The sequence below is a fragment of the Haliotis rufescens genome, unplaced genomic scaffold (assembly GCF_023055435.1).
Source record: "Haliotis rufescens isolate VD_foot unplaced genomic scaffold, xgHalRufe1.0.p SCAF_53, whole genome shotgun sequence".
Classification (NCBI taxonomy): Eukaryota; Metazoa; Mollusca; class Gastropoda; order Lepetellida; family Haliotidae; genus Haliotis; species Haliotis rufescens.
In genome coordinates, this window is record NW_025964257.1 from 1,070,992 (window position 1) to 1,093,968 (window position 22,977).

Here is a 22,977-nt window from a genome sequence, read left to right on the forward strand (position 1 = left end):
AGAAAACGGAGTCATAAGCAGGATTAGAGGGGTTCGAACGTAATTTAGTAACATATTGAAGAGAAAATTTAATACGGCGGTGTTTTAAGGAAGGTTCATCATCCATGACATAGAGGCTGTCAACCGGAGAAGTTCGAAAAGCACCAAGACAAAGTCTTAATCCTTGATGGTGGATTGAATCCAGTTTTTTTAAATTACTCTTACAAGCTCCAGCATACACAATGGAGCCATAGTGCAGCTTAGAGCGAATAAGAGATCTGTATAAGTGAAGAAGGGTTTTCTGATCCCCTCCCCACTTTGAGTTTGAGACGACTTTTAGCAAATCTAAGGCCTTCAGGCATTTTGTCTTTAGATATTTAATATGTGGCAAAAAAGTTAGATGATGGTCGAAAATTAATCCTAGAAATTTGGCTTCTTTTACAATCTTGATTGGAGTGCCATCTAAAAAGAGTTTAGGATCTTTATGAGGTTTATATTTCCGACAAAAATGGATACAATTGGTCTTGGTCTGTGAGAACTTAAAGCCATTCTCAAGACACCATTTATGAATTTTATTAAGACACAACTGTAATTGGCGTTCAATAGTACGCATATTTTTACCACGACATGAGATATTAAAATCATCTACAAACAAAGACCCATCAATTGAGTCATTTAATACTTTAGATAAACTATTTATTTTTATGCTAAACAATGTAACAGACAAAATACTGCCTTGTGGAACCCCCTGATCCTGATTATAATGATCAGACAGGGTTGATCCAACACGAACTTGAAATTGTCTGTCCGTTAAAAACTGCGATATAAAATGAGGCAAACGGACTCTGAAACCGAAGTCGTGTAAATCTTTTAAAATACCATGTTTCCATGTTGTATCATAAGCTTTTTCAAGATCAAAAAAGATTGATACAGCATGCTGGCTATTTACAATGGAATTTTTAATGAATGATTCTAAACGAACCAGATGGATTTTTGCGGAAACCACATTGAATATTGTTAATAAGTGAGTGAGTTAGTGAGTTAAGTTTTAAGTCACATGGGCAATATTTCAGCCATAACGTGACTAAATCAAGTTATATATTAATACATAGTGACAATAAAATCTGTCGACAAAGGACAGTAAAAACACTAGACTATCACAGATGTAGATTGTAAAACTAGCATATCAGAATAAAATTCATAACAATTCAAAACAGTACACAATAAAAAAGGGCTTTAGATCACCAATATCCAAAGGTAGGTCACCATACTAGGTACCATGGGGACTTACGATACTTCTGCTACCTACATGGTAACCCAGCAGGATTTACACCATCCCTCCGGCTACTGGTGATTGTCGGCAAGTTTAAGCCAAAACATTTAAAAACAACAAGAATTCTACGATTAAAAACATGGAAAATGAAAAATACTTTGAATGAAATGGGACTTACATACCTTCTCAGGGGGACAATTATTTTACGTTACTTCAACCCCCTTGAAGGTACAGCCACTAACAAACTCAGTTATTACGTCATTCTACCAAATTAAAATCACATACTTTTTACAATACATGTACATATCAAAATTTATCAAGCAATTCTATTTCTTTTAAAAAACCAAGAATTAAATGAGAATTAATCTGATTAAAAAGATCCTTTAACGATGAAACTTTGAAATACTTATCCCTTGTGATGGAAAAATCAATACAGTCAAGCAGGACATGCTTGACCGTGATTCTCTCATCACAAGGGATACAGAACGGAGGATCTTCACCTTTTAACAAATATTCATGTGTGTATCGCGAGTGGCCAATACGACATCGTCGTACAATGACCTCTTCAAATCTGGACTGACAACCCAAGTAGGTGTAACCGATGGTTGGTTTTATAGCATGTAATTTATTAATACCTACTTGGGTGTCCCACTTCTGCTGCATTATATCTCTGATGTAGTTTCTTATTACAGGTTTATAATCGCTGTATGGAAGCAGAAGTGGTGTCACAGATTCGTTGAGTGCTGCTTTAGCAGCAGCATCAGCCATTGTGTTACCTGTGATGCCCATATGACTCGGTAACCAACAAAAGACGATGTCGTATTGGCCAGTTGAAAGATCATTGTAAAGTTCTAAAACATCTAAAATCAGTGGATGAGTGGAAGATACATTATGCAGTGCCTGAAGGCAAGAAAGAGAATCAGAAAAGATGATAAACTGTTTATATGTAACTGTAATATATATCAAAGCTGTAAGGATAGCATTGGCCTCAGCAGTGAAAATAGAGCTATTGTCAGGTATTCTAAATGATATGGTTTGTGATCCAACGACAGTGGCACTTGCTACTTTGCCACCACCCTTGGATCCATCAGTAAAGATTGAACGGTGAGTGTCATATTTGTTTCTTAATTGTAAATATTCCTGATGATAAACCAGTTGATTTGTTTCAGACTTGAGAAAGCGTGTCAGTGAAATGTCTACTTCTGGCCTCACCAACTGCCAGGGAGGAGTAGACAAAAGCCGAGAAGGAGAGATAAGATCCAGATCAAGATTTGCAGCAGTAATATTGGATTTGAGCCGAATCCCAAGTGGAGGAACCAGCTTCGGTTTCTTCAGAAATAGATTTTCATAGAGGGGGTAGAATACAGAGGCATAAGCAGGATTAGAGGGGTTCGAACGTAATTTAGAAATATATTGAAGAGACAATTTAGTACGGCGTTGTTTTAAAGAAGGTTCATCAGCCTCCACATAGAGGCTGTCAACCGGAGAAGTTCGAAAAGCACCAAGACATAGACGTAGTCCTTGATGGTGAATTGAATCCAGCTTTTTTAAATTGCTCTTGCAAGCTCCAGCATACACAATGGAGCCATAGTCCAATTTAGAACGGATCAATGATCGATATAAGTGAAGGAGGGTTTTCTGATCCCCTCCCAACTTTGAATTTGAAACGACTTTTAACAAATCTAGGGCCTTCAGGCATTTGGTCTTCAGATAAGTAATATGTGGCAAAAAGGTTAAATGATGGTCGAAAATTAATCCTAAAAATTTGGCTTCTTTTACAATCTTGATTGGAGTGCCATCTAAAAAGAGTTCAGGGTCTTTATGGGGTTTATATTTCCGACAGAAATGTATACAATTGGTCTTCCTCTGTGAGAACTTAAAGCCATTCTCAAGACACCATTTATGAATTTTATTAAGACACAACTGTAATTGGCGTTCAATAGTACGCATATTTTTACCACGACATGATATATTGAAATCATCCACAAACAATGACCCATCAATTGAGTCATTTAATACTTTTGATAAACTATTTATTTTTATACTGAACAATGTGACAGACAAAATACTGCCCTGTGGAACACCCTGATCCTGATTATAATGATCAGACAGGGTTGATCCAACACGAACTTGAAATTGTCTGTCAGTTAAAAATTGCGATATAAAATGAGGCAAACGGCCTCTTAAACCAAAGTCATGTAAATCTTTTAAAATACCATGTTTCCATGTTGTATCGTAAGCTTTTTCTAAATCGAAAAAGATCGATACAGCATGTTGTCTATTTACAATGGAATTTTTAATGAACGATTCTAAACGCACTAAATGATCGATAGTACTTCTGTTCTTCCGGAAACCACATTGTATATTGGTAAGAAGATTATTTGTTTCCAAGTACCACACTAATCGATTATTTACGATGCGTTCCATCGTTTTACAAACACAGCTAGTTAAAGAGATAGGGCGGTAATTTGATGGATCAGAATGATCCCGCCCAGGTTTGGGTATTGGTATAACAATGGCATTATGCCATGAAGGTGGAAACGTCCCAGATGTCCAAATGTCATCAAATATAGTCAACAAAGTTTCAAGGCATGATTCAGGCAAGTGTTTCAGTAGCTGATAATGAATATTATCAGCGCCTGCTGCTGTATCATGAGCTTGCCCTAAGGCAGTATGTAGCTCATGTAGTGAAAATACCTCATTGTAATCTTCACCATTATCAGATGTAAAATTTACTTTTTTCTTTTCCTGTTGGAGTTGATACTTTTGAAATTCAGGAGCGTAATTAGAAGAAGAAGAATGTTGAGATAACGTTTTCCCAAGTCTATTGGCAATATCAGATTTAGTCGTTAGCAAAGTATCGCCATCCTTTAGATGGTTTACTGTAGAATTTGATCCCTTGCCTTTGATCTTTTTGATCATGTTCCATACCTTGGACATGGGGGTACGAGAGTTAATTTTTGAGACATAATTCTGCCAGGATTGACGTTTATTTTGTTTAAAAAGACGTCTCGCCTTAGCATTTGAAATTTTGACGATGTTTAAGTTATGGACAGTGGGATGTTTACGGAAGTATTTCTCCGCCTTCTTACGACATTTCCTAGCGTGTTTGCAAGTGTCATCAAACCACGGTTTACAAACACGTGGGTTGATCGAGGACTTAGGTATTGATTCATCAGCAATTTCATTCAGTTGATCTGAGAACAACTGAATGGGGTCAATAACATTCTGAAAAGACGTAGGTTGTAATTTATCTTTGCATAAAGATTGAAATAAAAGCCAATCAGCCTTCACAAAATTCCATCGAGGTGAAGGTGGATCATCAACGGGATGAATGGGTTTAAGCACGGTGGGGAAATGGTCACTCCCACATAGGTCATCATGGACGGTCCATGAGAATTCATTCAACAACACTGAATCCGTCAAAGACAGATCTAATGATGAATACGTACCAGTTGCAGGGTGTAAGTAGGTGTCCGAGTCATCGTTAAAGATGCAGAGGTCATTATCAGAAACAAAATCCTCGATGACTTTACCCTTTGGATTAATGATAGAACCTCCCCATAAAGGATTATGCCCATTTAGATCACCCATGATGACACAGGGCTTTGGGAGCTGGTCGTACAGTTTTTGGAGATCATTACGCTGAAGATTTGAGGATGGAGGAATGTATAAGGAGCAAAGTGTGAAGGCAATATGCAGTGTAAGTCTAACTGCAACAGCTTGCATATTTGTGTCAAGCGGAACAGGACTGTGAACAACGCCCCGCCGCACCAAAATAGAAGCTCCTCCAGTAGCTTTATCTCCCGGAGGAGAGAAGGAATGATACGAACTATACTGCCTTAAATCAAATTTGTCGGTTGTTTTAAGGTACGTTTCTTGTAAAGAAATTGCTGATGGACAAATATCCGTTGATAATAATTGCAGTTCGTTAAAATTGTGCCTAAGTCCTCGGCAATTCCATTGAATTAGATTCGAATGATTCATGGTGGTTCTACCGGAGATCGTTCACGTAAACGTGAAGAGGAGTCACCACTGCTGTGGTGTGAAGATGGGGTGACATCCATCTCAAGAGGCTCAAAGTAATTGTGAACATCTACAGATGTTTCAGTGATATTAGGGATCTTAGTAGAAATTTTCTTGTTTTGTTTCTTCTTTTGTTTTTTGAGCATTTCAGTTGATGGTTTGTTGGTAGCTGGTATATCAGGAGTGGGTGTAGATGGGGCCACAACCTGAGTCACAATGATAGAATCTGGAGACATTTCACCTGGGCTGACAGAATGAGTTGTTTGACTGTCACATGATGTAGTCAGAGGCAGCGGGTGTTCAGAATGTGTCCACGTCAAGTCCGTCTGACATTCTATAGATCTACTTGTTGAAGGGCGAGAGACAGCAGCAGCAGCAGCAGCAGCAGCAGCAGCATAAGATTGTTTGGATGAAGGTGTCCGGCTATCAAAGAGTTTTTTGGCATCAAAGTAACTGATGTTGTTTTGACATTTGATTGTCAAAATGTCTTTTTCACGTGTCCAAAAAGGGCAGGATTTAGATGATGCCACATGTTCACCCTTACAATTTGTACATTTCAGGTCTGCTGTACAGCCTGTACCATCATGATTTCCACCACAACGGTGGCAAACAGTTGGACGATCACATGATTTGGAGCCGTGCCCAAACTTCTGACATTTGTAACATCGGAGCGGATTGGGGACATACACCTCCACTCCGATGTTAAAATAGCCCGCCTTAATAGATTGTGGAATTGTTGAAAGAGAAAAGGAGAACAAATAAGTATTTGTTGGAACGAAATTTTCACCATCTTTTCTATTGAAACGTTTCACTGATGTGACACTTTGTCCTTTGAGTTCTTCCAAAATGTCTTCTTCTGACATTTCTGCCAGGCAACGAGCTCTGTCGCGGATGATCCCCCGACTCGAATTCAACGTTCTGTGTTCGGAAACAACAACTTCTGTGTTAGCAAAGCTAGTACATTTTAAAAGATTAATAGCCTGCTGTCTCCGTGCACACTCCACCAAAAGAGAGCCGCTCCGGAGCCGTGAAACATTCTTCACCTCACCACAGATTCCTTCAATGGCTTTAGAAATAGCGAAGGGATTGATTTTCAAAGGTAGTTGATTACGTGATTCCACTACGATAAACCGAGCCCAAGAATTTGAAGTTTGTGAAATAGAAGCATCGTCGTCAGATGAGAAAATCTCAGCTTCCAGACGTCTCTTCTTGTCAGTGCGGTTTGAACCAGTATGATTGTGTGCCATGATGAAAGTAATTGATTCAGCACCCCTGCTCCCCACCCACCATGGAGTGCTACACAGAGCGATGTTTTCCTGCACCGGATCTCCAACATGCAAACATCAGGGATACAGAGGTGTTATACTCCAGTAAAAACAACATGAATAGCTGCATTTGTCTAACAAATAAAATGCCAGGCTGGTCCGGCCCATGACAAGAAATTGAAGACATACAGAACTCAGAGGTCGAAAGTACCAGATTGGCCCATGAGCCACCGCCTTCTGGCGTAAGACTCTAGGCAATTTATTCAATCCAAAAGTTAGAATTCACACAAGTTATGGATGGCCAAGACCGAAATATACAGTAAAATACAACACACGTGTGTATATACAATATTACGCACAGGGCCTGGCATGACCAGCCGATTGATAAGACCGGGCCCATCTTACCACCCGCCTAGGCGAAGTAAGGGTCGAAGTAGTGTGTTGGGCAAAGGAACACAGTTCCAGGAACCAGTGCCCTCAACTACCAGACTCCCGTCCTCCGCCGACACAGGGACGCAACCCACGGCAAACGGGCTGCCCACTTTGGTCGCCTCTTACGACCAGCAATGGGGTGCTGTGGAAATATTCTACCCCGGTTCCACACGGGGGAAGAGCGATTAGCGTTACCCAGCACTCACCACGAGGAGGTTGCTCTTCACGAGTGCCTTGTTAATAAGATTATTGGTTTCTAAAAACCATACTAAACGGTTATTGACCATGCGTTCCATGGTTTTACAAACGCAGCTAGTTAACGAAATAGGTCGATAGTTTGATGGATCAGTATGATCCCGACCAGGTTTCGGTATAGGAATAACAATGGCATTGTGCCAGGAAGGAGGAAAGTGTCCAGTTGTCCAAATATGATCAAAAATATTTAGAAGTGTTTCTAGACATGGATTGGGTAAATGTTTAAGGAGCTGATAGTGGATATTATCAGCTCCTGTTGCGGTATCATGAGCTTGCATTAGGGCAGTATTGAGCTCATGTAGTGAAAATACTTCATTGTAGTCTTCACCATTATCCGAATTAAAGTTAATAGTTTTCTTTTATTGTTGATTTTTATATTTCTGAAATTTGGGATTATAATTGGCTGATGAAGAGTGTTTGGCTAAAGTTTCACCCAACTTATTTGCGATGTCTACTTTGTCAGTAAGTAGACCATGACCATCTTTAAGATGATGAACGTCAGAATTTGAACCCTTCCCTTTGATTCTTTGTACCATGTTCCACACCTTTGTCATTGGTGTACGGGAATTAATCTTTGATACAAAGTTTCTCCAAGACTGTCGCCGATTTTGTTTGAACGTACGTCGAGCCTTGGCACCATTTATCTTTACATTATTGAAATTGTGAACTGTAGGGTGACGGCGAAAGTATTTTTCAGCCTTCCTCCTATTCTTCCTAGCCTGTTTGCAATCATCTGTAAACCATGGTTTACGAATGTGTGGTTTAACAGAGGACTTAGGAATAGTTACATCAGCAATATTATTCAGCGTGTCCATGAATAACTGAAGAGGATCAGGGACGTTAATGAAAATGTCAGATGTCAATTTGTCAGTACAAAGTGTCTGAAATAATGGCCAGTTGGCCCTTTTAAAATTCCACCTTGACACAGGTGGCTCATTATTCGGGTTAATAGCAGAAAGTATCGTGGGGAAATGGTCGCTTCCACATAGATCATTGTGGACTGACCACTCAAATTCGTTATATACATTTGGATCTGTGAGTGACAAATCAAGAGCAGAATAAGTTCCAGTAGCGGGATGTAGATATGTGTCTGAACCATCATTATATATGCATAAATTATTATTTGAAATGAAGTCTTCCAGGAGTTTCCCTTTGTTGTTGGTATCTCTGCTACCCCACAGAGGGTTATGCCCATTCAGGTCACCAATAATGACACAGGGTCTTGGGAGCTGATCAAACAAATCCTGAAGATCAGACTGCTGAAGAGGAGACGATGGTGAAATGTATAAAGAGCAAAGAGTGAAAGTTATATGTAAAGACAGACGGACAGCAACAGCTTGAAGGTTGCATTTAAGAGGGACGGGGCTATGGATGACATCCTGCCTCACCAAAATGGAAGCGCCACCTGTAGCCTTGTCACCTGGAGCTGAAAACGAATGATACGAATTGTACTGACGAAAATCAAATTTATCTGTATTTTTCAGGTAGGTTTCTTGTAAGCTAAAAGCTGATGGTTTAAAATCTTGTGATAATAACTGTAGATCATTGAAATTGTTCCTAAGTCCTCTGCAATTCCATTGTATTAAATTAGTGGCTCCACTCATGGAGGTTCAACTGGGAGACGTGAACGAGTAGAAGGAACATTCCCATGTACTGGGAGAGAAGGAGTGACCTCCATGTCCAATGGTTCATAAGAATTATGAACCGCTACAGGGCACGCATCAGGAGAAGGCTCCTCCAAGTGCTGGAGTGCTCTGGCCTTTCTCCTCATTTGCTTTTTGGTCTGTTTTTTAGATAGATGGGCTTCGCCCTGAACTGATTCGATTTCCGTTATAATTTCTGGTTCAGTTGGTTGAATATGCGAAGTTTGCAAGTTTTCCGTTTGAGACGAAGACGTCATTGTTGATGGCTTATCCGGAGACAATTCAGGTGCGTCATCAATGATGATCTGGTCATTGTGGACCCAAGAGATTTCAGTTTGACAATGAGTGGATCTCATGGTGATTTTGTGACCTTGACTTGGAGAAGAGACTGCAGCTGAATATAATTTATTTGAAGTAGTCTGAGAGGGAACAAGGAGTTTTTAGCATCAGAGTAGGAAATGTTATTTGTATGTTTGATTTTTAGTATTTTCGATTCATGATCGAAAATCGGGCATGATTTGGATGACGACAAGTGCTCACCGCTGCAGTTAGCACATTTGATCTCATTTGTGCACTCTGTGCCCTCATGAGGACCACTGCAACGGGAGCATCTTGTCTTGGCCGTGCAAGATTTGGCCCCGTGGCCGAAGTGTTGACACTTGAAACACCGGAGTGGATTTGGAACATAAACCTCCACTCCGATGTTAAAGTATCCAGCTTTTATTGATGATGGAACAGTAGATGTTGAAAATGTGAAAAGATATGTCTGAGTTTTTAATATATTTCCATCTTCTGTTTTGCGTGTGAATCGCTTGACAGCAGTGACACCCTGATGCTTAAGTTCTGCTGCAATCTCGCCTTCTGTCATTTCTGAAAGACATCGTGCTCAATCACGCACGATACCACGACTAGAATTCAATGTCCTGTGCACTGAGACAGCAACCTGCGTGTTAACGAACTGCTGGAGACCCAGCAAGTTGATAGATTGCTGTCTCCGTGCACATTCCACAAGTATGGAACCAGAACGAAGACGTGTAACGTTCTTCACTTCACCACAAGTACTTTGGATGCCCTTTGATATGGCAAACGGATTAAGTTTTAAAGGAGTTTCATCGACCGATGCGATAACAATGAATCGTGGCCAAGAATCTGCAACAATAGGCGAAACCTCATCGTCAGACGAAACAGAATCGACATGACGACGTTTGTTTGCTTTGAAAGAACCAGGGGATTTGTTGTGAGACATGGTGTGAGTATGTAATTCGACATCTCTGCTCCCCACCCGCCATCGAGTGTCAACAAGGACGATGCTGCAGAGGAAACCAATCTACAACACCAGGGTTACAAAGGTGTTATACTCAAGCAATGTAAACATAGGTAGCTATTTTTGACAAACAGAATTTAAAGTCCAGGCTGGTTCGGCCCTTGACAGTAATCTGAAGTCACATAGAACCTAGAGGTTGATATATAGCCAGATTGGCCCATGAGCCACCGCCTTCTGGCGTAAGACTCTAGGCAATTTTTCAATACAAAATTGATAATTCACACAAGTTATGTACGGCCAAGACCAAAATATACATAAAAATACAACACAGGTGTGCATTTACAATAATACGCACAGGGCCCGGCATGACCAGCCGATTGATAAGACCGGGCCCATCTTACCACCCGTCTAGGCGAAGTAAGGGTCGAAGTAGTGTGTTGGGCAAAGGAACACAGTTCCAGGAACCAGTGCCCTCAACTACCAGACTCCCGTCCTCCGCCGACACAGGGACGCAACCCACGGCAAACGGGCTGCCCACTTTGGTCGCCTCTTACGACCAGCAATGGGGTGCTGTGGAAATATTCTACCCCAGTTCCACACGGGGGAAGAGCTATTAGCGCTACCCAGCACTCACCACGAGGAGGTTGCTCTTCACGAGTGCCGAGTTTCCATGACAACGGTTTTGACTTAGACTGAAAATGGTGGTAGTCCTCGTTTCCGGAGCAGATCTTGAAAACCGTACATTATTTCTTCGCGAAATTGGCACAAAAACAGGCCTAGTGGTAAACTGGTGCCATTTGATACTTTGGGATTTAAAAAACAAAACAAATTTTCTAGTTTCCCTGGCAACGACTTTAACTTAGACTGAAAATGGCGATAGTTCTTGTTCCCGAAACAGATCTTGAAACTCGTACAATTTTCTGTCATGGTTGAAAGAAAACAGTAACAAGGAACTTTGTAGGATATGACCTCACAATCCACAAGTCTCAAGGTAGCACCTATGAGCAGATGATTGGGAAAATGACAATTAGACAAGGAAGTAAATTTAAAGCCCTGTCTCGTCAAATGTATATGATGCTTTGTAGGGTCAAATCAAGGAAAGGCTTTAAACTTGTAGGTTTTGCACAAAATTGTAGTAAACAAAAACACATTGGATGAGATGTCTAGATTGCAAAATAAAGAGAACATTCATGGTGATGGTCTCAAGGTGGCTCACTTGAATGTTCGATCCCCCAGTGCTCATTACGAAAATGTGAAGAATGATAAGTTTGTTGGTGTGCTTGATGTTTTTGTGTTCCACTGAAACACACATCAATGATAACAGAGATAGAGACCTGCCAGGATATCAAATCTATCTAGGAGACACTACACATGGTATTGCTGTGTATGTTTCAACAAGTTTAAAAAACCAGTGTCCAGCTGTGTGATGTAATGTCACCTCGCAGTATTGAATACATTTACAAGTTCTGCATTGCCTGTGTGTATGTTCCTCCAAAAGTGTCATTGACACGGTTATCGCATTCACTTACTAACTTCATGCAGAGACTTCAGGATCTCTCCAAGTAGTAGAAATGTGAACATGTCCTCGTTACTGGCGATTTCAACTGTGATCTGAGTGAAAAACTGAAACTTGAAGATTTCTTAAATGTGCGGAAAATGTCTCACCTCATTCATTTTCCAACTCAATGTCTTGGAGCTACACTGGACTTGTTGTTTACTGATCATGCCAGTGCTGTAGCATTCCAGACTCCAATCTACTACTCAGACCATCAGATGATTGGTGCTGTACTTCTCAGCACACCTCATGGTGACCCCTGCTCTCAGTGATCTCTAATTAAAGTAAGAACTCACTTACTTCTCAGATTATTGTTTAATCAAACACACAATTAACTACAAATACATCAGTGTAACTGCATCTTAAACCTACTCAACTGTATACAAACTGCCTCCGATCCTGTATATATTCTTGTCAACCATACTCTGTACTTCACTTGCTTGATTAGTGTTAGAACCTACACTGGAACGTCGCTCCTAATTGTAATAAAGAAGATGTTCGTCCATTTGTCTCATCCTTACTCATTACAAATACAGTTACGTATTCTATCATAAACTGCAGATGGTAAAACAACACAAGTAATAACCTTTTTAGTGCTGCAATTGGGCCGATTACGAAAAGGTCCAGTGAACATAGTTCAGATGAGTTAGTGCATTGCACACAACCGGACATCATACTTGCATGAGTGATGTTTGGATAGATTATCAAAACGAATAAGGAAGATCAGTGGGATGTTTAGATAATGTACCAATGCTACACACAAATAGAGAGAGATAATTCATCGATCTTCACCTGTCACATGTTTTTTGGGATACAATGACATGCATCATCCAAGTTAGCGAGAATGACCACTGTAGGTGCTGGTGATGGTGCCGTGCAGTTGCTTATAAAGTAGATGTAGGTGGTGGTCAAGGTTCCGTGCAGTTGGTAATGAGTGAGTGAGTGAGTGAGTTTAATTAAAGTCACGTCGGCAATATTTCAGCCATAATGTGACTTGAAAGAGTTGGACAAGATTAATAAAAAACTGTCGACGAAGGACAGTAGAATAACTAGCAGTATATCACAGATTGACTTAAAACTAGTTGTAGAACATTAAAACTATTTGAACAGTTGGATACGACACAATATAAAAATGGGGCTATAGATCACCAGCAACAAGGTGAAGGTCACCATACTAGGGACCAAGGGGACTTACTGTACCTCTGCTACCTGCATGGTTCCCCAGCAGGATTTACACCTTTACCAAAGTTACCGGTGATTGTTGCAAGTTTAGCCAGAGATTAAAATCAACAAATATTCTGCAGTTAAAATAGAGGTAGATATAAATATACATTGAAAGAGGTGGTCTTACATACCCTCTCAGGGGGACAATAATTTTACGCTACGTCAACCCCCGTCAAGGGCATAGCCACGAACAATCTCTGTTAATAATCATACACTACCGATTCATAAAATACATATCAAAATTTGTGAACTAGTTCAATATCTTTTAAAAAGTTAAGGATTAAATATGAATTAACATTGTTAAAAAGGTCCTTAACTGTTTTGACACTGAAATATTGATCCCTTGTGATGGAAAAATCGATACAGTCAAGCAGGACATGCCTGACTGTGATTCTTTCATCACAAGGGATGCAAAACGGAGGATCCTCACCTTTCAATAGATAATCATCAGTATATCTGCTGTGGCCAATACGACATCGTCGCATAACGACCTCATCAAATCTGGACTGACAACCCAAGTAGGTGTAACCAATATTGGGTTGAATGGCATGTAATTTATTGTCTACTTGGGTGTCCCACTTCTGTTGCATTAGATCACGGATGTAAGATCTTATTGCAGGTTTCAAATCACTATATGGTAGCAGAAGTGGTGTCACAGACTTGTTGAGCGCCGCCTTTGCAGCAGCATCGGCCATGGTATTTCCAGTTATGCCCACATGGCTCGGCAACCAACAAAATACGATGTCGCATTGGCCAGTTGAAAGATCATTGTATAGTTCTAAAATATGTAAAATAATCGGATGAGTAGAAGATACCTTAGTTAACGCCTGAAGACAAGAAAGAGAATCCGAAAAAATGATGAACTGTTTACATGAAGACTGTCGTTGAATATATACCAAGGCTGTAAGGATAGCATTGGCCTCAGCAGTGAAAATAGAGCTATTGTCTGGTATTCTAGACGATATAATCTTGGATCCAACGACAGTGGCACTTGCTACTTTGCCACCGTCCTTGGATCCATCAGTAAAAATTGAACGGTGAGTGTCATATTTGCTTCTCAGTTGTAAATATTCCTGTTGATATACTAGTTGATTTGTGTCAGATTTTAGAAAGCGTGTCAGTGAAATGTCTACTTCTGGCCTCACCAACTGCCAGGGAGGAGTTGACAAAAGCCGAGAAGGAGAGATAAGATCCAGATCTAGATTTGCATTAGTAATATGGGATTTGAGCCGGATTCCAAGTGGAGGGATCAGTTTCGGTTTCTTCTGAAATAGATTTTCATACAGGGGATAGAAAACGGAGTCATAAGCAGGATTAGAGGGGTTCGAACGTAATTTAGTAACATATTGAAGAGACAATTTAATACGGCGGTGTTTTAAGGAAGGTTCATCATCCATGACATAGAGGCTGTCAACCGGAGAAGTTCGAAAAGCACCAAGACAAAGTCTTAATCCTTGATGGTGGATTGAATCCAGTTTTTTTAAATTACTCTTACAAGCTCCAGCATACACAATGGAGCCATAGTCCAGCTTAGAGCGAATAAGAGATCTATATAAGTGAAGAAGGGTTTTCTGATCCCCTCCCCACTTTGAGTTTGAGACGACTTTTAGCAAATCTAAGGCCTTCAGGCATTTTGTCTTTAGATATTTAATATGTGGCAAAAAAGTTAGATGATGGTCGAAAATTAATCCTAAAAATTTGGCTTCTTTTACAATCTTGATTGGAGTGCCATCTAAAAAGAGTTTAGGATCTTTATGAGGTTTATATTTCCGACAAAAATGGATACAATTGGTCTTGGTCTGTGAGAACTTAAAGCCATTCTCAAGACACCATTTATGAATTTTATTAAGACACAACTGTAATTGGCGTTCAATAGTACGCATATTTTTACCACGACATGAGATATTAAAATCATCTACAAACAAAGACCCATCAATTGAGTCATTTAATACTTTAGATAAACTATTTATTTTTATGCTAAACAATGTAACAGACAAAATACTGCCTTGTGGAACCCCCTGATCCTGATTATAATGATCAGACAGGGTTGATCCAACACGAACTTGAAATTGTCTGTCCGTTAAAAACTGCGATATAAAATGAGGCAAACGGCCTCTGAAACCAAAGTCGTGTAAATCTTTTAAAATACCATGTTTCCATGTTGTATCATAAGCTTTTTCAAGATCAAAAAAGATTGATACAGCATGCTGGCTATTTACAATGGAATTTTTAATGAATGATTCTAAACGAACCAGATGGTCAATAGTACTTCGATTTTTGCGGAAACCACATTGAATATTGTTAATAAGATTATTGGTTTCTAAAAACCATACTAAACGGTTATTGACCATGCGTTCCATGGTTTTACAAACGCAGCTAGTTAACGAAATAGGTCGATAGTTAGATGGATCAGTATGATCCCGACCAGGTTTCGGTATAGGAATAACAATGGCATTGTGCCAGGAAGGAGGAAAGTGTCCAGTTGTCCAAATATGATCAAAAATATTTAGCAGTGTTTCTAGACATGGATTGGGTAAATGTTTAAGGAGCTGATAGTGGATATTATCAGCTCCTGTTGCGGTATCATGAGCTTGCGTTAGGGCAGTATTGAGCTCATGTAGTGAAAATACTTCATTGTAGTCTTCACCATTATCCGAATTAAAGTTAATAGTTTTCTTTTCTTGTTGATTTTTATATTTCTGAAATTTGGGATTATAATTGGCTGATGAAGAGTGTTTGGCTAAAGTTTCACCCAACTTATTTGCGATGTCCACTTTGTCAGTAAGTAGACCATGACCATCTTTAAGATGATGAACGCCAGAATATGAACCCTTCCCTTTGATTCTTTGTACCATGTTCCACACCTTTGTCATTGGTGTACGGGAATTAATCTTTGATACAAAGTTTCTCCAAGACTGTCGCCGATTTTGTTTGAACGTACGTCGAGCCTTGGCACCATTTATCTTTACATTATTGAAATTGTGAACTGTAGGGTGACGGCGAAAGTATTTTTCAGCCTTCCTCCTATTCTTCCTAGCCTGTTTGCAATCATCTGTAAACCATGGTTTACGAATGTGTGGTTTAACAGAGGACTTAGGAATAGTTACATCAGCAATATTATTCAGCGTGTCCGTGAATAACTGAAGAGGATCAGGGACGTTAAGAAAAATGTCAGATATCAATTTGTCAGTACAAAGTGTCTGAAATAATGGCCAGTTGGCCCTTTTAAAATTCCACCTTGACACAGGTGGCTCATTATTCGGGTTAATAGCAGAAAGTATCGTGGGGAAATGGTCGCTTCCACATAGATCATTGTGGACTGACCACTCAAATTCGTTATATACATTTGGATCTGTGAGTGACAAATCAAGAGCAGAATAAGTTCCAGTAGCGGGATGTAGATATGTGTCTGATCCATCATTATATATGCATAAATTATTATTTGAAATGAAGTCTTCCAGGATTTTCCCTTTGTTGTTGGTATCTGTGCTACCCCACAGAGGGTTATGCCCATTCAGGTCACCCATAATGACACAGGGTCTTGGGAGCTGATCAAACAAATCCTGAAGATCAGACTGCTGAAGAGGAGACGATGGTGAAATGTATAAAGAGCAAAGTGTGAAAGTTATATGTAAAGACAGACGGACAGCAACAGCTTGAAGGTTGCATTTAAGAGGGACGGGGCTATGGATGACATCCTGCCTCACCAAAATGGAAGCGCCACCTGTCGCCTTGTCACCTGGAGGTGAAAACGAATGATACGAATTGTACTGACGAAAATCAAATGTATCTGTATTTTTCAGGTAGGTTTCTTGTAAGCTAAAAGCTGATGGTTTAAAATCTTGTGATAATAACTGTAGATCATTGAAATTGTTCCTAAGTCCTCTGCAATTCCATTGTATTAAATTAGTGGCTCCACTCATGGAGGTTCAACCGGGAGACGTGAACGAGTAGAAGGAACATTCCCATGTACTGGGAGAGAAGGAGTGACCTCCATGTCCAATGGTTCATAAGAATTATGAACCGCTACAGGGCACGCGTCAGGAGAAGGCTCCTCCAAGTGCTGGAGTGCTCTGGCCTTTCTCCTCATTTGCTTTTTGGTCTGTTTTTTAGATAGATGGGCTTCGCCCTGAACTGATTCGATTTCCGTTATAATTTCTGGTTCAGTTGGTTGAATATGCGAAGTTGGCAAGTTTTCCGTTTGAGATGAAGACGTCATTGTTGAAGGCTTATCCGGAGACAATTTAGGTGCGTCATCAATGATGATCTGGTCATTGTGGACCCAAGAGATTTCAGTTTGACAATGAGTGGATCTCATTGTGATTTTGTGACCTTGACTCGGAGAAGAGACTGCAGCTGAATATAATCTATTTGAAGTGCTCTGAGAGGGAACAAGTAGTTTTTTAGCATCAGAGTAGGAAATGTTATTTGTATGTTTGATTTTTAGTATTTTCGATTCGTGATCGAAAATCGGGCATGATTTGGAGGACGACAAGTGCTCACCGCTGCAGTTAGCACATTTGATCTCATTTGTGCACTCTGTGCCCTCATGAGGACCACTGCAACGGGAGCATCTTGTCTTGGCCGTGCAAGATTTGGCCCCGTGACCGAAGCGTTGACACTTGAAACACCGGAGTGGATTTGGAACATAAACCTCCACTCCGATGTTAAAGTATCCAGCTTTTATTGATGATGGAACAGTAGAAGTTGAAAATGTGAAAAGATATGTCTGAGTTTTTAATATATTTCCATCTTCTGTTTTGCGTGTGAATCGCTTGACAGCGGTGACACCTTGATGCTTAAGTTCTGCTGCAATCTCGTCTTCAGTCATTTCTGAAAGACATCGTGCTCGATCTCGCACGATACCACGGCTAGAATTCAATGTCCTGTGCACTGAGACAGCAACCTGCGTGTTAACAAACTGCTGGAGACCCAGCAAGTTGATAGATTGCTGTCTCCGTGCACATTCCACAAGTATGGAACCAGAACGAAGACGTGTAACGTTCTTCACTTCACCACAAGTACTTTGGATGCCCTTTGATATGGCAAACGGATTAAGTTTTAAAGGAGTTTCATCGACCGATGCAATAACAATGAATCGAGGCCAAGAATCTGCAACAATAGGCGAAACCTCATCGTCAGACGAAACAGAATCGACATGACGACGTTTGTTTGCTTTGAAAGAACCAGGGGATTTGTTGTGAGACATGGTGTGAGTATGTAATTCGACATCTCTGCTCCCCACCCGCCATCGAGTGTCAACAAGGGCGATGCTGCAGAGGAAACCAATCTACAACGCCAGGGTTACAAAGGTGTTATACTCAAGCAATATAAACATAGGTAGCTATTTTTGACAAACAGAATTTAAAGTCAGGCTGGTTCGGCCCTTGACAGTAATCTGAAGTCACATAGAACCTAGAGGTTGATATATAGCCAGATTGGCCCATGAGCCACCGCCTTCTGGCGTAAGACTCTAGGCAATTTTTCAATCCAAAATTGATAATTCACACAAGTTATGGACGGCCAAGACCAAAATATACATCAAAATACAACACAGGTGTGCATTTACAATATTACGCACAGGGCCTGGCATGACCAGCCGATTGATAAGACCGGGCCCATCTTACCACCCGCCTAGGCGAAGTAAGGGTCGAAGTAGTGTGTTGGGCAAAGGAACACAGTTCCAGGAACCAGTGCCCTCAACTACCAGACTCCCGTCCTCCGCCGACACGGCAGGGACGCAACCCACGGCAAACGGGCTGCCCACTTTGGTCGCCTCTTACGACCAGCAATGGGGTGCTGTGGAAATATTCTACCCCGGTTCCACACGGGGGAAGAGCTATTAGCGCTACCCAGCACTCACCACGAGGAGGTTGCTCTTCACGAGTGCCAGTTGGTAATGAAGTAGATGTAGGTGCTGGTCGAGGTGTCGTGCAGTTGGTAATGAAGTAGATGTAGGTGGTGGTCGAGGTGTCGTGCAGTTGGTAATGATGTATATGTAGGTGGTGGTCGAGGTGTCGTGCAGTTGGTAATGATGTAGATGTAGGTGCTGGTCGAGGTGTCGTGCAGTTGGTAATGAAGTAGATGTAGGTGGTGGTCGAGGTGCCGTGCAGTTGGTAATGAAGTAGTTGTAGGTGGTGGTCGAGGTGTCGTGCAGTTGGTAATGAAGTAGATGTAGGTGGTGGTCGAGGTGTCGTGCAGTTGGTAATGAAGTAGATGTAGGTGCTGGTCGAGGTGTCGTGCAGTTGGTAATGATGTAGATGTAGGTGGTGGTCGAGGTGTCGTGCAGTTGGTAATGAAGTAGATGTAGGTGGTGGTCGAGGTGTCGTGCAGTTGGTAATGATGTATATGTAGGTGGTGGTCGAGGTGCCGTGCAGTTGGTAATGATGTATATGTAGGTGCTGGTCGAGGTGTCGTGCAGTTGGTAATGAAGTAGATGTAGGTGGTGGTCGAGGTGCCGTGCAGTTGGTAATGAAGTAGATGTAGGTGGTGGTCGAGGTGTCGTGCAGTTGGTAATGATGTATATGTAGGTGGTGGTCGAGGTGTCGTGCAGTTGGTAATGATGTATATGTAGGTGGTGGTCGAGGTGCCGTGCAGTTGGTAATGATGTATATGTAGGTGCTGGTCGAGGTGTCGTGCAGTTGGTAATGAAGTAGATGTAGGTGGTGGTCGAGGTGCCGTGCAGTTGGTAATGAAGTAGATGTAGGTGGTGGTCGAGGTGTCGTGCAGTTGGTAATGATGTATATGTAGGTGGTGGTCGAGGTGTCGTGCAGTTGGTAATGATGTATATGTAGGTGATGGTCGAGGTGTCGTGCAGTTGGTAATGATGTATATGTAGGTGGTGGTCGAGGTGTCGTGCAGTTGGTAATGATGTATATGTAGGTGGTGGTCGAGGTGTCGTGCAGTTGGTAATGATGTATATGTAGGTGGTGGTCGAGGTGCCGTGCAGTTGGTAATGAAGTAGATGTAGGTGGTGGTCGAGGTGTCGTGCAGTTGGTAATGATGTATATGTAGGTGGTGGTCGAGGTGCCGTGCAGTTGGTAATGAAGTAGATGTAGGTGGTGGTCGAGGTGCCGTGCAGTTGGTAATGAAGTAGATGTAGGTGCTGGTCGAGGTGCCGTGCAGTTGCTTATAAAGTAGATGTAGGTGGTGGTCAAGGTTCCGTGCAGTTGGTAATGAAGTAGATGTAGGTGGTGGTCGAGGTGCCGTGCAGTTGGTAATGAAGTAGATGTAGGTGGTGGTCGAGGTGTCGTGCAGTTGGTAATGATGTATATGTAGGTGGTGGTCGAGGTGTCGTGCAGTTGGTAATGATGTATATGTAGGTGCTGGTCGAGGTGTCGTGCAGTTGGTAATGAAGTAGATGTAGGTGGTGGTCGAGGTGCCGTGCAGTTGGTAATGAAGTAGTTGTAGGTGGTGGTCGAGGTGTCGTGCAGTTGCTTATAAAGTAGTTGTAGGTGGTGGTCGAGGTGTCGTGCAGTTGGTAATGAAGTAGATGTAGGTGGTGGTCGAGGTGTCGTGCAGTTGCTTATAAAGTAGTTGTAGGTGGTGGTCGAGGTGTCGTGCAGTTGGTAATGATGTATATGTAGGTGCTGGTCGAGGTGTCGTGCAGTTGGTAATGAAATAGATGTAGGTGGTGGTCGAGGTGTCGTGCAGTTGCTTATAAAGTAGTTGTAGGTGGTGGTCGAGGTGTCGTGCAGTTGGTAATGATGTATATGTAGGTGCTGGTCGAGGTGTCGTGCAGTTGGTAATGAAATAGATGTAGGTGGTGGTCGAGGTGTCGTGCAGTTGCTTATAAAGTAGTTGTAGGTGGTGGTCGAGGTGTCGTGCAGTTGGTAATGATGTATATGTAGGTGCTGGTCGAGGTGTCGTGCAGTTGGTAATGAAGTAGATGTAGGTGGTGGTCGAGGTGTCGTGCAGTTGGTAATGATGTATATGTAGGTGGTGGTCGAGGTGTCGTGCAGTTGGTAATGAAGTAGATGTAGGTGTTGGTCGAGGTGTCGTGCAGTTGGTAATGAAGTAGTTGTAGGTGGTGGTCGAGGTGCCGTGCAGTTGGTAATGATGTATATGTAGGTGCTGGTCGAGGTGTAGTGCAGTTGGTAATGAAGTAGATGTAGGTGGTGGTCGAGGTGTCGTGCAGTTGGTAATGAAGTAGATGTAGGTGGTGGTCGAGGTGTCGTGCAGTTGCTTATAAAGTAGTTGTAGGTGGTGGTCGAGGTGTCGTGCAGTTGGTAATGATGTATATGTAGGTGGTGGTCGAGGTGTCGTGCAGTTGGTAATGAAGTAGATGTAGGTGGTGGTCGAGTTGTCGTGCAGTTGGTAATGAAGTAGATGTAGGTGGTGGTCGAGGTGTCGTGCAGTTGGTAAGGAAGTAGATGTAGGTGCTGGTCAAGGTGCAGTGCAGTTGCTAATAAAGTAGACGCTGGTCCAGGTACTGTCAAAAGCGCTATATGCGTGGGAGCGGCGGAGGAGGGACCCTTATACCAGGAGGGTAGCATCCAGCTAAAACAAATATAAGAAAAACTAATTCACTTGAGCATTAATGAAATTCGTCTCTGCCTGGGTGGATTAAACAAACTAAAACTATATAAAACACACATAAATTACATATTGACTTCTTCTGAATACAAAATCACATACACAAAATGTGGTTTGATGACTGTGTATGTCGGTAATTTATATTCAAACCTATTCGAATTGGACAGGTCATTTTAACGCTTGCAACCTCACAGTGAACGGAAATGTTTTTATTTCAGTATTTCAGCAGTAATCTTGGCCTGTACATAAAATGAATAAAGTGTCATGCACATATACTAAGCTGACATGACGACACGCTGCTATATTCTCGCAGTGTAGCAACATTAACAAACCAAGCTGTATCACTTACATTATATAAAAATATGCCCTATCCTGCAGATAAAAACAACAAAACCCTGTCCATGTTCATATCTATACTAAAAGCAGAGTCGATTGTGCGATCATGAGCATGTGTTCATGAATCAATATCAACTATAGATGATAATAGTGTACAACACCCATCCTGCTATTTATACCACGCAACATTAGATGTATACATTTAACCAATAGCTGTACACACTGCTTCCACACTGGTGAAACCCTAATACAAAAGCTGTACACAATTAAACAACAGCTCTACACAAAGTTTCCACACAGTTGAAACCCTAATACAAAAGCTGTACACAATTCAACAACAGCTGTACACACAAAGTTTCTACACAGTTGAAACCCTAATACAAAAGCCGTACACAATTCAACAACATTTGTACACACTGCTTCCACACAGGTGAAACCCTAATACAAAAGACATACACAATTCAACAACAGTTGTTACACAATGCTTCAACACGGGTGAAACCCTAATACAAAAGACATACACAATTCAACAACAGCTGTACACAATGCTTCAACACGGGTGAAACCCTAATACAAAAGACATACACAATTCAACAACAGCTGTACACAATGCTTCAACACGGGTGAAACCCTAATACAAATGCCGTACACAATTCAACAACAGCTTTACACACTGTTTCCACACAGTTGAAACCCTAATACAAAAGCTGTGCACAATTCAACAATAGTCAACAGATGTCGACAGGTGTGTACATAGCAACATATGTGATTCCATAACAACAGTTGTACTTAATTCAGCACTAGTTCAATGCCTGTGCACAACAACTATACACATTGTAATGACAGCTCTATATCTTTGTACAACAGTTATACACAATCCACAATCGACTGCATATGTTTATGCAAAAGTGGTACACAAGAAAAAGACAATGCATCATCAGTTCTTTATAATCTAGCAACAATTTGACCCCCCAAGTCTGTCCTGTTAAAAGTTGCACCCTGCAACAACTCTCTTCCTGTGCAGTTGGCATGCAACAACATATGTATACGTTTTTGCAGCATGGCTTCTGCTTGCACCACCACCAGTTTCACCGACCCGTGAAGATTCCGGGGTAGAATAGGTCTTCAGCATAACCCATGCTTGCCGTAAAAGGTGACTATGCTTGTCGTAAAAGGCGACTAACGGGATC

At 41.3% G+C, this 22,977-nt stretch overlaps 1 protein-coding gene across 1 annotated transcript in view; it reads right to left on the minus strand.

The window, feature by feature from the left end:
• The window catches only part of LOC125371650, a 40,091-nt gene that overhangs the window by 16,807 nt on the left and 307 nt on the right, over positions 1-22,977 (minus strand). Inside the window, exons 2-3 of the mRNA XM_048384994.1 lie at positions 18,801-21,415; positions 17,420-18,028 (exon numbers count right to left, since the gene is read on the minus strand). Coding sequence (XP_048240951.1) covers positions 17,420-18,028; positions 18,801-21,411 — 3,220 coding nt within the window. The 5' untranslated portion in view covers positions 21,412-21,415. The remainder of the gene's footprint in view (positions 1-17,419; positions 18,029-18,800; positions 21,416-22,977) is intronic.